The sequence below is a fragment of the Telmatherina bonti genome (assembly GCF_933228915.1).
Source record: "Telmatherina bonti genome assembly, chromosome: 9".
NCBI lineage: Eukaryota > Metazoa > Chordata > Actinopteri > Atheriniformes > Telmatherinidae > Telmatherina > Telmatherina bonti.
In genome coordinates, this window is record NC_136627.1 from 10,460,172 (window position 1) to 10,474,407 (window position 14,236).

Here is a 14,236-nt window from a genome sequence, read left to right on the forward strand (position 1 = left end):
ACAAAATGCGTCTGTAGTTCTTCTCTTGGTACACCTGGTTGATGACGTAAGTGATGAAGACACTGAAGTGCTTTACTGCATGGTGATAAACAATGTCACACACTTCAGAAATCAGAATGGACTTCTCAATGCGGTGCTCAAGATCCATCAGGAACCTGAAAACATCGACAGACAATTATCTGAAGACTAAAACTTCATAAGTACCAATATAAATGTCGATTGCAGACTGCTTGGAATTAACCAGGACCCTGACCTACCTTTCACTGGCTTTCATGACTTCCTCGATGTTGGAGAAGAGAAAATGCATGTCAGATTGGCTGAGGGTGTTGTATAAAACGGGGTTACGGAGGAAGTGTGTCTCTAAAATTTCCAAACTCTTGTAGTAGGATGCTTCGGAGGTAACAAGCTCAAACATGGCCTAGAAAGAGAAGCAAATGACGAGGACAAATTAACACCTCCACTAAGCAGAATAGTAACACTGATGACCAGTTCCACAGCTGTCCAGAGCACACACTAATAAACATTTTATTTGAATCATTTTTAAAAATCTGATTAAGTCCATAAAGTCAAATGTATCATATTTGATACATATGATTTCTGAGACCTTTTGCATCACTTTATGGTAAAAACTTTGCTCAAAACCCTGTTGCACACAATCTGATACTTATTTCCTGCCTCCTAATATATACCAGGAATCAGGATTACACTACAATAATGTTGGCCTGTCACACAGCATTACATGTCGAAAATACAAAAAAGTCTTTTAAAAAAAGAAACATTTATAGATAAAGAATTTTCTCCCCAGCTTTTCTTCATGCGTGCTTTAAAAAGGTTAAGATGTTTTTAATCTATTTATGATTAACCAACATCTGAAGTAATAATACAACCACATGCAGGATGAATCCAGCTGTGATGACACTTATCTTAAAATCCAACAAAAATCCAGCAACATCCTTCTGGTAACTGTCCCCTGTCATTAATAAATACTTAACTATCATGTTGCCTATGAACGAGCCAGTTAAAAGAACCAAGTCTTTTAGTCTCTTCATGAAAGAGACAACTATACTAGTCTCCTAAAAATCCTGATTAACCCTTCCTGCCTGGCTCGCCACACATTCACCTTTGCTCAATCACTTAAATCACTTCATGAGGTTGTGGTGTGGTCCTTGCTGGTGAAATATTGTTTTGCACTTCCTGGCTAACATTAACAAAAACACACACAGACACACAAACACCACAACTGGGAACACTGGTGTGCTGCAACCTGGAGTTTGAGAACCACTCCAGCCACTCCTGAATCTGCCTTTTTTTTTTTTTACATCCAAAAACTTGCCCACCTCTTGCATAATGATTTCATTCTGTGATAGCTGGTCAAGGAGGCCGCTGGCTTGCACAGCTTCCAGGTTCTGCCACAAGGTTGATGAGTGAGCACTGTTTCTCAGCTGAAGCTGTAGCGCTGGTGGAAAGGTTGCACCACAATCTGCCACTGGAGTCCTGGTTTTATGCTCAGGATAGCGGTTCTCACGCTGCCGCCGTTGCTCGATCTCCTTCTGCTTGGAAGTGTCCCGGTATTCCTGGTACAGAAAGTCTAAAGGTTAAAAAAAGAAAAGAACTTTAGTTTCACATGTAGGATTTTACATAACCTCACTTCAAGTTAAATTGTACAACATTAATCTTTAACAAAGCTGGAAAAATGATAAGTTGCATTGATCGGATCAACATTACACTGACTAGTATATTAATAAATAGGTTCTTCTCATGCTAACTTTGTCTGCATAATGATACACGTCTGAATAACATTTGAATACCAGGATGCAGTTTTTCCAGCAGAACCCGACACAGTTAAAGTGGACCTGGCATAATTTTTTAATCTTGTGTAGCTCTAGGTTAGCTTGGTAGATGGAAGAACTCCCAGTGGGTTGTAATTATTTCAGAATGACACTCTCTTCTGGGGGAAGTGCCCTCCTGAAAACAGGAGGAGTAACTTCAGTTTCCTCTGATTTGTCAAATTCCTGGAGGCATGTCAAGGAGGTGGGAAAATCCGTGATGCTAATTCATCAACAGGTAGAAGGTAGAGCGCACCAGCAAAGATGTGGAAAATAGAACAGCTTATATACTTCTCCATAGATAGATAGATAGATAGATAGATAGATAGATAGATAGATAGATAGATAGACAGACAACATAAAGGATAAAGTACCTTTAAAAGAAATTTACAAAAATTGTTAAAAAGGCACCTCAGATGAAGAAGAGAGGAAAGCGAAACAAGTAAAACACCTGATAATTCTGAAAGCGTACCGTCAGCTTTGTTTTCAGGTCAACTGAGAAGTAAATATGCAACGCAACGACGTTGGAGTGGAACCATAATAACAGAAATGGGTTTCTAGGAGGATCATCATTTGTTTGTGACAGTGTTGAGTTTACATAAAGCCATTGAGTAAAAGCTGTTTTTCAGCCTTTTTGTTGGTGATAACCATAGACTGTACATAAAAAGATGGACAGAGCCGCTGTGACGTCACCCACAGGTTTCTGAAGACCCGGATTGAAGCTCGGTGGGCGGTTCCTACCATGGCCATCTTGGCAGAGGCATGCATATCGTCTCGCCCGGAAAATACAAATATGGGCAAAGAGGGGGAGCTGAGAGGGGGGGCTGTGAGCGTCATGGTGGATGATTGACATTGAGCTGCTTGTAGCAAAGAACTTACGGAGCTAACGAGTCACGTTGTCACACCAGTAAGTTCATCCATTTCATCTGTGTCTAGTTCTGTTTCCCAGCATTTATACCCCTTGGTTTCTGTTCCACTGCGATGGACTGGCGAGTTGTTCAGGGTGTACCCTGCCTTTCGCCCAAAGACTGCTGGGATAGGCTCCAGCTCCTCCACGACCCTTCATCGGACTAAGCGGTTAGGATGATGAATGAATGAATAAATGGTTTCTGTTCCAACTTGCTGGTTCATTTTGTTGGCTTCATGTTTTTGCTTCATGTGTTAGTTTACCCTTAGTCTCTTCTGTTTGCCTAAGTTCAACCTTCCAGTTTTCAAATTAGTTCATTAAAGCATCTTGATTCTGCATCCCTTACTCCCATCTCTGCATTAAGGGTCCACACCACCATCTCTTTGTGACAGGGGCCAGTGAAAGCACCTCTGTCAATTAGCCACAGATAATTTGTTATTGTTTGTGCACAATGTGTGAAGAATGTGAAGGTTGTCCATAACTTTTGGCATATCATTTTGTTTCTAAACTGTTGTGGAAGCAACAAATTGGTATTTTTAGTGGTCCAATGAACGCAAAGTTTTGTTCTGTTTTAGCTTTGAGCCTTCATATGAAAGTGCTTTATAAATAAAGTTTAATTTGATTTGAGGAAAAGGTGGCTGGGGTACATGATAGTTTTTCCTGCTGATAGCTAATGGCTAGCACCTGCTTTTCCAGCTTTGAGAGCAGCCATCTTCCGCCTGGAAAGGTTGAGAAGCTGATGATTACCGGGAACTGGCCTGAATGCAACTAGCTTCATCCCTGCTCGCTCACATGAACTATCCAGGTGAATATTTGTTAGCAGAATCCATTCCCAGTGACTAACCATAATCATTAGCTTCACCTAGCTTGTGCTAGCTTCTTATATATCCATTCCTCATAGTACATGATAAACAAACATACAATCCCACCCTGTAATCCCAGGAGTCAGTGTTTGCAGTGTAATATCTTCTGAATAGTCATGGTGGATAACGTGCATATCCCAACTGAGGCACTCTGCCTGGAGAATTTCACCTTACAAAGGAATTTAGGTAATTTAATGAAAGTTGCAGTAAAATGTACAGCAAGTAAAGTAATAATAACTCATTTGAACATGACAGAAAAATCATAAAATATGGGAAAACATGCAATAAGCATTTTAAAAGATAAAAACTGCTCCAGTGTCAGCTGGTGGTTTTAATCTTATGGCTAATTCTTGTGTTCTTTGGAGAGTGCGCAGATTTTCTCCTTGTTGTGAATTCATATTTTGTGCTCAGTTTCTGACTGCTGTCACGGAGTTCTGGCAGTGAAGAAAAGCGAAGTTGGAACTTTTCCACCTCTGAATAACATACCTTCTCAAAAACAAGAAAATGATTTGATTAGTTGCATAAAAGCAAAAGAGATTTGTTTGTTGGTTGTAAGACTGTATTTTTGTTTTAGCTTTCGGAGGTCATATTTATCTCCATGTCAGGGAGAGCTTATGGTTCCACCTCAAGTTACCAAATCCTTAAAACGTACTTATACTTTCCTTCCACACAAAAATATGTTTCACTTTGTTCTTGCATGTAAGCAAATATACTTTCATAATATATTACATAATATATTAATCTGCTTTCATCTGCTTACTTAGCCTTCAAAGCAACGCTGCCCGTAGCATATGATTAACATTACAGGAGTCTGGAGTGCAGGACGTCTATATGCAGGAACTCTTTGTTTCCTTCGGCTGTCCAGTTCTTTAACAGCTGACTGGCGTCTACGGCCATACTGACTTTAAACAGTAACCCAAGAGCATGTCGTCCAATTATTGGTAAGGTTGGCAGTCATTGTGTCCCTCAACAAGACACGTCAGCCTCCTTGCCTCCAGTGTCTCCATCACTGGTGTGAATGGGAATAAATGTTTTGGTGGTGGTGAGAGAGGCCACTGGCATGCATTGGCTGCTGCGTTTTCATCAGTGGGCTGCAGAGCAGCTGTGGATACACATGTAGCGTGCAAATATGTGATGGTAAGGGAAACATTTCTTTGGATATGAATCTTTGAATCTTAAACTTTATAAATGCAAACTGTGTCTAAGCAACATGCAATTAGCATTAATATAAAAACCAGATACACTCACAGAGCGCTGACCTCTCAAGCCATCAGGTCACTCGCCTGACAAACACCCCCAAAGCCCAACAGCCCACTCAGTTATCAACCCCACACCAACAGTCTAATGTATTCAAACTAAAATCACCATCTATTCCCATCATTAGGACAGATGCTACGTCTCATTTAGAATCTCCAACCATAAAAACATACCCTTACTGACCAAAGGAATCAAATGGCTTTTATAGTCTTGCAGTCATTGAAGAAATTTGGTTTTTCTCAAATGGTGGCAGTCTGGGTTAGCTGTTAATGTAACATCTACCATCCCATCGTCTTATCATTTTTCTTTTTTTGTCAATAATTCTGACCATTATCTGTTTAGTTAGAAGGAATAAAGGTAAAAAGATCCATATCTACCAACAGTAAAGACTCCTTTAAAATAATTCCTGGTTCCGAACTGTGATCCAGATCAACCCCCAAAATCCTATCACCTGGCCCTTATTCCATTTCTGACATTTCCCTAAAATTTGATCAAAATCCACCCATAATGTTTCAAGTTATATTGCTAACAGACAGGCAAAGCAACACTTCCTAAAACATAACCACCTTGGTGGAGGTAAATATATAGTGTATGTTAGCTTATGCTAGCTGGTCCTGAAGAAGAGACGTTGGCCTTAACAGATATTATTCTTTGTATCTCTGCCACCATACGGTCAGAGAAGAGGTGGAAGAGCTGCAGAGATATTGTATCTCCCAGCATGCTCATGGTGGGTGAAAGTTTGCTGATACATTGGACTGACTTTGAACAATGCAGGCCCGTTGCGTAATCTTCTACAGTCATATAGCGCAGATTGCTTTGGTGGGCGTAGAGCTGGACTCAGACTTACATAAGAGAGGTGAAATGCACACATAGAAAGTAAAAATGCACAGGTATGACTGGACTCCTGATCAAGATCTCCCTGCTTATTTTGTCCTTTCTTCTTGTTTGTATTTACCATAGCATTGCAGGTATGCTGTGAGACTAATCTCTGCAAACAGCCATTGTGAGCCCAGTGGCTTAGCTACTCTTCAATAAGTCGCCTGTCAACACAGAAATATCTATGCTTAGAAAACCACTCAACCTTGATGGACAAGTTAAACAGTTACAGAAATGGTACTTCATATAGATAAATGTATATCTTTAGTGCAGTGAGAAACAATAATCTATGTATAAAGTGTCAAATCTGTTGTATTTCAATGTAGTTAAGCTTGTTAGGTGTTGAGAGAGAGATGAGTCTTTAAGTCGTTAAACATTTTATATTTATGAAACTATTTTATGATTTCTAGTCTTCCAGCTACACTTGGAAACTCTGGGGGTGGTTAAAGTGGGTGGAATACATGCGCTATCCTCACCCTTTGACAAACTCACCAACGTTTTTGATGATTTTCAGGTTGTGGTATATTGTCTGGGAGTTTTCTCCGTTGCCTAGCAACCTAAAAAGGAAAGGAAAAGGACATATGTTATTATATACAGTAAGTACATACAGATAAAAAATGAACATGTTTGTGCAAATGAAATAAAAAAAAAATCTTAATTAATTATATTATATAAATAGTCACGGCTGATGGAGATGCTGTTGGTAACAGTCGAAGCCAACTTTAGAGCCAGGATTATATTTGGCAGGGGTTACGTAAATCTAAAAACAACCACCTGAGCGTCTTCACTTTCACATTCTGGTCACTTCTCAGTTGTTCTGTTCCCTATTTTCTCCAAAGTCATTTTGTATGAGCAGCCAAAATTTCTCTTTTTAATTAGCTTCTTTGTGTTTCATGGTTTTAAGCCCAAGTAAAACCGTCCGTCTTCTTTTTCTGTGCCTTAAACGCCTCCATCTGTAATGTAATTTAGTCTGACCTGAGGTTGATGTTATCCCGCTCTGCTCCATCAGATTTAGGCTGCGGTGAGTCCATCGTTTTCCCTTCAATGTCTCGTATAGCGCAAGCTGCAGCTGTATGCTGGGGGAGCCTTTTAATTTCTTCACTATAAATGTTGTGAGTCCGGTAAGAGATCATGTCGGTTGCGAAATCTTTATGCTGGCTTTTGGAGGCAGCTGATATGTCCACATTCATCCCTCCTCCCACTCCTCCTCTTCTATCCACAGCATCTCTGTTGTTCAAAGCATGTCTGTGACTGGCCTCTCCATTGCTTGGCAACACAGCTCTGGAATGATGTGTCGAAAGCTGAGGGCTTGATCTGACACACACACACACACACAAACAAAAAATAAATAAATAAAATAGAAATAAACATCTGAGAATCATATAATCTCTTCCTGAAAACTTAAATCCTTTAATACTATGAGTATATTAACCATATTCATCTGAATAAAAAGTACAAGAATTTAAGAATCAGCAGATTGTACAATATGACATGATATGATGTGATATGATGATATGATAAACAATATGATATATCATACATTATCATGATATATGATATGATATGATGTGACGTGACATGATATATCATATGATGTGATATGATATATTATGTGATACACATGATATATCATACATGAATGAATGAATGAATGAATGAATGAATTTATTTCGAGACAGATAAGAAAGCGTGAACATACACATATCCATATACATACACATACAGACATATATACTCCCATACATATACATACATACACACACATATACATACATATGCACACACACATATATACATATACATATATATACATACATACATATACACACACCTGCATATATATATACATACATACATACACCCACGCACATGTACATATACATACATAAACATATACCCATATATAAATACACACATATGTAGATACAATAAGAATAGTATATGTATCTGTGTATGTATTTCATACAGTATACCCATTTTGGGCAACAAAATAAATAAAAACTGTACCTCGAAAAGGAGTGGGAAGAAGAAAACTTATTAATTCCCACCCCTCGTCATCATATGCATATTTAGGTTGCAATAATTAAGTTTTTTAGTTGAAGTAAGTGCATAACATATGTATATTCACATGCTATGATATCAATTAGTCTTGAATTACATATACAATATTAGACAATATGCATACATAAGATATAATTTAATACATTTAGTTGTACTATCAGAATTACTGCCATTACCATATCACCGCCATATATCAACACAATTAGTATTTACTCTATCAACAGTATTAATACTGAATGGTACTGATGGCTAATCTTTGAATTGAATACCCTTTTTTAATTATTATTTATTTATTTATTTATTTTTTTAAGTACTTTAGCGTGATGTCCCTTCAAAGGGCCAGGTGTTCAGTGGACCTGCTGCCAGGGGGGGTCAGTCCCCTGGCAACAGTACCACCATTGGCTGAGTGTCCTGTACTATGCATTAAAAGAGACAAGATTTGGGGTCTACTACTAAAAGGTGATAACCTCTCAGCAGCAGAACCCCCCTTGCCTGCCCTTCACTAAGAATTATGCTATGTGTGTGTAATTCATTAAGATAGCACCATTCTCATTTACTTATATATATATATATATATATATATATATATATATATATATATATATATATATATATATATATATATATATATATAATTTTGTTCATATATATATATATTAGAAATTTAGATATAGAATATTATATAGATAGAATATTGATACTACATTTACATTATATTAATATTATATTTATTATACATTTATAATATTATAACAATATCAAGGTATTATATAATTTTGAAGATATCATAATAATACTTGTACGTTAATTAATTGAAGGTATTGTATATGTTGATGATATAGCAAAAAAATTATAACAGCAATAATAACAATACATGTATACAATTATATCACTGAGTTATCATTGATCAATATTCTAGTAATAAAGATATAATACATTATTATGATACAGTAAAACACCTGACTACTTGCAATATAGGTTATGACACTTTTGAAATAACTATACATACTTTACAGTATTTTCTACTACTAACCATTCAATAGACAAGAACACCATTTAATGAGTAAACATACAAACTCAGTTCTCATTCATGTACCGTGACAATATCATGTTTTTGAATTTTGATTTGAACAAATGAATATTTGGGCATTGCTTGAGTTCTGATCCCAGTTGGTTCCAAAGCTTAACCCCACATATAGACACACACAAGCTTTTTCTAGTGGTTCTTACTGCTTTAACTTTGAAATTACCACAACCCCTCAGATTATACTCCCCTTCCCTCTGCCTAAAAAGTTTTTGAAGATTCACCGGAAGAACATTTTTATTAGCTTTAAATAGAAGCTGGGCTGTATAATAGTCAACTAAATCAAAAAATTTTAACAATTTCGATTGAAAAAATAAAGTATTAGTGTGGTCATAATATCCCACCTTGTGTACAACTCGTACAGCACGTTTCTGGAGTATTATGAGGGGATTCAGTGAACTTCTATAGTTGTTTCCCCACACTTCTACACAATAAGTTAAATACGGCAAGACCAATGAACAATATAACAACAGTAAGGCATTATAATCTACATAGTATTTGGCTTTGTTAATGATTGAAATACTTTTAGAAAGTTTACCTTGTATGTGCCTTATGTGCGATTTCCAATTTAATGTGCTGTCAATAGTTAAGCCCAAGAATTTAATTTCCGACACAGCATCTAAATCAACACCATCAATCTTTATCACTGAATCTACATTTACATTGTGGCTTCTGAAGAACATTGCTTTAGTTTTATTTAAGTTTAAAGATAATTTGTTCAAATCCATCCATGTTTTCACTTTCTTTAATTCACAATTAATGATATGAATCAAATCATTGTAATTGTCATTAGAATAGAATATGTTCGTATCATCTGCAAATAAGATTAATTTTAGTAATTTAGACACCTGAAATATATCATTAATATATAAATTAAACAGCCTTGGGCCCAAAACAGATCCTTGTGGGACCCCACACCCAATGCCCAAATACCCTGATGAAAATTCTCCCATTTTCACATACTGTTGTCTTTCAGTTAAATAGCTTTTGATCCAGCTTAGAGCTACTCCCCTAATGCCATATTTTTCCAATTTTTGTAGTAAAATGCTATGATTTAAAGTATCAAAAGCTTTTTTCAAATCAATGAATATACCAACTGCATATTTCTTCTTATCCAAGCAATTTGTTATCTCTTCCACTGCATCAATAATGGCCATTGATGTTGACCTCGCTGTTCTAAAACCATACTGACTTTCATTAATTAAATTGTGCTTATTTATAAAATTCTCTAATCTACTGTTAAACAGTTTCTCTAATATTTTAGAAAATAGCGGGAGCAGGGAGACAGGTCTATAATTAGTGAAAATGTGTTTATTTCCATTTTTATATAGTGGAAATACTTTTGCAATTTTCATTTTGTTGGGAAATGTTCCAGTTTGAAAAGATAGATTACAAATGTACGTTAATGGTTTAACAATACTATTTATAATTCGTTTAATCAATGACATATCAATGTCAAAACAATCAGTAGAAAATTTATTTTTGCATTTGTTCACCATGTCTATAATTTCTTCATCTGTTACTCCCAAAAGAAACATTGTCTTTGGGTTTATTTCTATTAAGGAACCTGTTTTGTTGCTACTACAATGAGGAATATTTGCTGCCAGGTCTGGACCAACATTTACAAAAAAGCTATTAAAACTTTGAACCACTTCCTTCATATTATAATTATCATTATTGTTATCAATAAAATAGTTTGGATATGAATTATTTTTTGTATCTCCTTTAATTATTTTATTAAGTATCCCCCAGACCTCTTTAATATTGTTTTTATTTTTATTTAATAAATCGGTATAATATAATTTTTTGCTAGTTCTTAATATATCAGTCAATTTATTTTTATATGTTTTATATCGATGTTCAGACTCTTCACTTCTTAATCTAATGAATTGCTTATATAAAGTATTTTTTTTCTTACAAGCATTTTGCAAACCTTTAGTTAACCATGGACATTTCACAGATGTACTGTTTATACAAAACTGGCGAACTGGACAACTTTTATCATATGCTGAAGAGAAGATTTCCAAAAAAGTGTCAAACGCACCATTCACATCTTTCTTCCTGTAAACAGCACTCCAATCATGTTCGACCAAGTCATTATAGAGTAAATTGATTGACTCTTCAGTTTGTACTCGTTTGTACCTGTATTTTTTAGGCGATTTGTGTTTATTATCATTATTATTATCGTTATACACTAAAAAGACAGGGAGATGATCAGTTATATCACAGATCAGCAGACCACTGACGTTAGTAGACTCCATATTATTTGTAAAAATATTGTCAATAAGTGTAGCACTGTGCATTGTAATTCTGCTTGGTCTTGTAATAACTGGAAATAAGCTCATAGTATACATTCTACTTATGTAATCATCAGTTGTTTTGTGATTATTTGGATTTATTAGATCAATATTGTAGTCCCCGCAAATGAATATTTTTTTATTGCTTATTGCAGAAAATGTTTGTTCAATCCAATTAGTAAACTTTTCCACACATGAACCTGGAGACCTATATATACAACTAACTATAATATTTTTATTTTTTTCATTGATGATTTCTATAGATAAACATTCAAGTATGTCATTAATTGTTACGGTCATATTTTTTAAAATTTTGTATTTGTATTTTTTATTTACATATATTGCAACTCCACCTCCTGCTTTGTTTGTTCTGTTTACATAGTTGAGATTATAACTACTTAACTCAAAATCAATACCTTTGTTTTCATTGAACCATGTTTCTGAGACTGTTATAATACTAAATGGATGCCTAATTTGTTGTAAGTATTCTTTGATTGCATTGAAGTTTGTATACATACTTCTACTATTAAAGTGGATAATAGAAAACTTCCCTTGTGAATCAACGAAGGTGTTATAGTCATTCTCAGTGTAATAATTACAATAAATAGGGTTAGCTGATAGAAACATGTTATCCGGGTCTATTTGGTCTTCCAAATCACATGAACTATACTCAGTATACTCAGATAATTTCAATTCCATTAATTCATTTTCCAGAGTTCCTAGAGGTGTTCTTAAATGTGTACTATCCAAGGAAATGTAACTGGATGACATATACACAGTTTTTTTTTTTTGTTTGTTTTTTTTTTTATCTCATTGACTCATACTCACTAATGTCACTCATATTTATTCAGTTCCTCTAAGTCTTTAATAACCAGTACTTTAGCCTCTTCAGGTGATCCATTCAATTTTATGTATATTTTACAGTTCATCACCCAAGTATTCTGTATTTTGTTCTGTTTCCTTAAGAATCTTGCCTTCTTGGCGATTTCTGCATTCCTTTTGATCAGATGATCATTCAAAAAGACATTCGTACCTTTTAACTTTTTTCCTTGCTTCATCAATGCAATCTTATTTTTCCTATTTGCAAACCTTAGTATCACAGCCGGTGTGTCGTTCTTCTTCCTGGGGAGCGGATGGCAAGCTTCAATTGAGTCCTCATCCAGATGTATGTCCCTGGTGGCGAGAAAAGCCACCACCTGTTGTTCCGCAGAGCTCACCTCTAGCTCACCGGGTTCCTCCTCTCTGCCGGTAGACACTGCATGCGCATATGATCGAGGTTTTATCTTTAGTCCAGTCACAATCACGTCATTTAGTCTGCAGTATTGTTCAAGATCTTCCACTTTCCTCTCTAGGGCCGCAATTTTCTTGTCCTTCTCCTCGATGCGAATACGTAGCTCCGCCACTTCCTCCACAAGTTTAAGAATCTTGTCTTGTTTCATCTTTATTGTAGAAATGTCCTGTGAGAGAAAATCGAGTGTCTTTTTTATGTCCTCCGTCTCCTCCATTAGTGGGTTTTTCTTCGCTGGCATATCGATGTTAGAAAATTAATACGCTGTACACAAGCCAAAATACAATCTCGATGTTGCTCGAGCCGCAGCTAACGCAAGTTAGCTTGCGACCACAATCTATGCTTGCGACGTATCCACTATCACCGATCCGGTGCTGTGGCTACAATGTGTCTGGGACTCAGCAATTGAGCTTGGTTGCTAGCTGCTAGCACCAGTCCACACCTTGTCAGATGGTTGTCAGGCTAGCTCTTCAAGCTAGATAGCCACAGCCCACAGATCGCCGTTGTTACAGCCAGCGGGCTAGCTCCTTGGCTAACCGCTAGCTCCTGTCCAAAAATCGCCAACGGAGCGCAGTAAATGTCCCAAGATCTGCAGTGACTCATGCCCATAATCACTATAATAATAGCCTGCAAAGCTCCCACAGGTAAGAAGTGTGCCCTTTTCACAAATTATAGGCTGTTATTCAGAATGATAAAGGAATATGAATGCGATAAACTGCAAAGACAGAAGTGTGGTCAAAGAGAGCTCCTTTTAAGAGCGCCACATATGTAACTGCAGAGCAAAAGTTTCAGTTTAACTTGAGATACTCTTGCAAGTTAAGAATGCGACAACCATGTAGACATTGTCAGCGGACATCTTGAGGGTATGAAAAGGCTTGTCCTTGCCGTCAGATGTTGATTAGCCGTCCAGTGCGATGCAGACATGGCTGTCTACCTGTTTCAGTGGGAGGCCGATCATGATATATGATATGATGTGATATGATATGATAAACAATATATATTATACATGATAATGATATATGATATAATATATTTTATGATATGATATGATATGATGTGATGTGATGAGATACACAATATGATATATCATACATGATCATGAGATATGATATATGATATGATGTGACGTGTGTGATGTGATATGATGATATGATATGATAAACAATATATATTATACATGATAATGATATATGATATGATATATGTTATGTTATGACATGACATGACATGATATGACATATGATGACATGACATGCTACAATACAGTACAAAATGATATGACATATGATATCATATATATATGATATACAATATGACATGACATGTTATATGTCACATGATGACATATATGTCATCATATCATATAATGACATAGGATATGATATGAGTAACAATACAACTGAATTGTAGTTGTTTCCCTTTCAGCTTGTTCCTTTTGAAGGGAAATCATCGCTTGGTTGTATTGGCGCATGTTTTATGCTGGATGCCTTTCCTGACGCCACCCTCTGCATTTATCCAAGCTTGGGATCCGCCCCAAGAGAACAATCCTCCTCGGAGCGGAAGCAGTGTCTGAGGCAGGAATCGAACCACTGACCATCAGGTCACAATACAAGCAGTCCTACCCCATAAATACAACTGTATACACCATGTTCTTTATAACCAAAACCCAGACAGAGTTGGTGAGAAACTAAGTAAACTCCATGATTCATTTGTGTGTAATTACCTTGAAGTAATTGTTCACCTGCTGAGTCTTAATCTGTCTCTGACATCACTGTCC

The 14,236-nt window shown here is 36.3% G+C and overlaps 1 protein-coding gene across 1 annotated transcript in view; it reads right to left on the minus strand.

Moving 5' to 3' along the window:
* Positions 1 to 12,710, minus strand: part of ngef (neuronal guanine nucleotide exchange factor) — a 29,653-nt gene extending 16,943 nt beyond the window's left edge. Inside the window, exons 1-6 of the mRNA XM_079245831.1 lie at positions 12,261 to 12,710; positions 6,705 to 7,043; positions 6,222 to 6,286; positions 1,338 to 1,588; positions 258 to 418; positions 3 to 155 (exon numbers count right to left, since the gene is read on the minus strand). Of these exons, the coding sequence (XP_079101957.1) occupies positions 3 to 155; positions 258 to 418; positions 1,338 to 1,588; positions 6,222 to 6,286; positions 6,705 to 7,043; positions 12,261 to 12,700 (1,409 nt within the window). The 5' untranslated portion in view covers positions 12,701 to 12,710. The remainder of the gene's footprint in view (positions 1 to 2; positions 156 to 257; positions 419 to 1,337; positions 1,589 to 6,221; positions 6,287 to 6,704; positions 7,044 to 12,260) is intronic.
* Between the last annotated feature and the right edge of the window lie 1,526 nt (positions 12,711 to 14,236).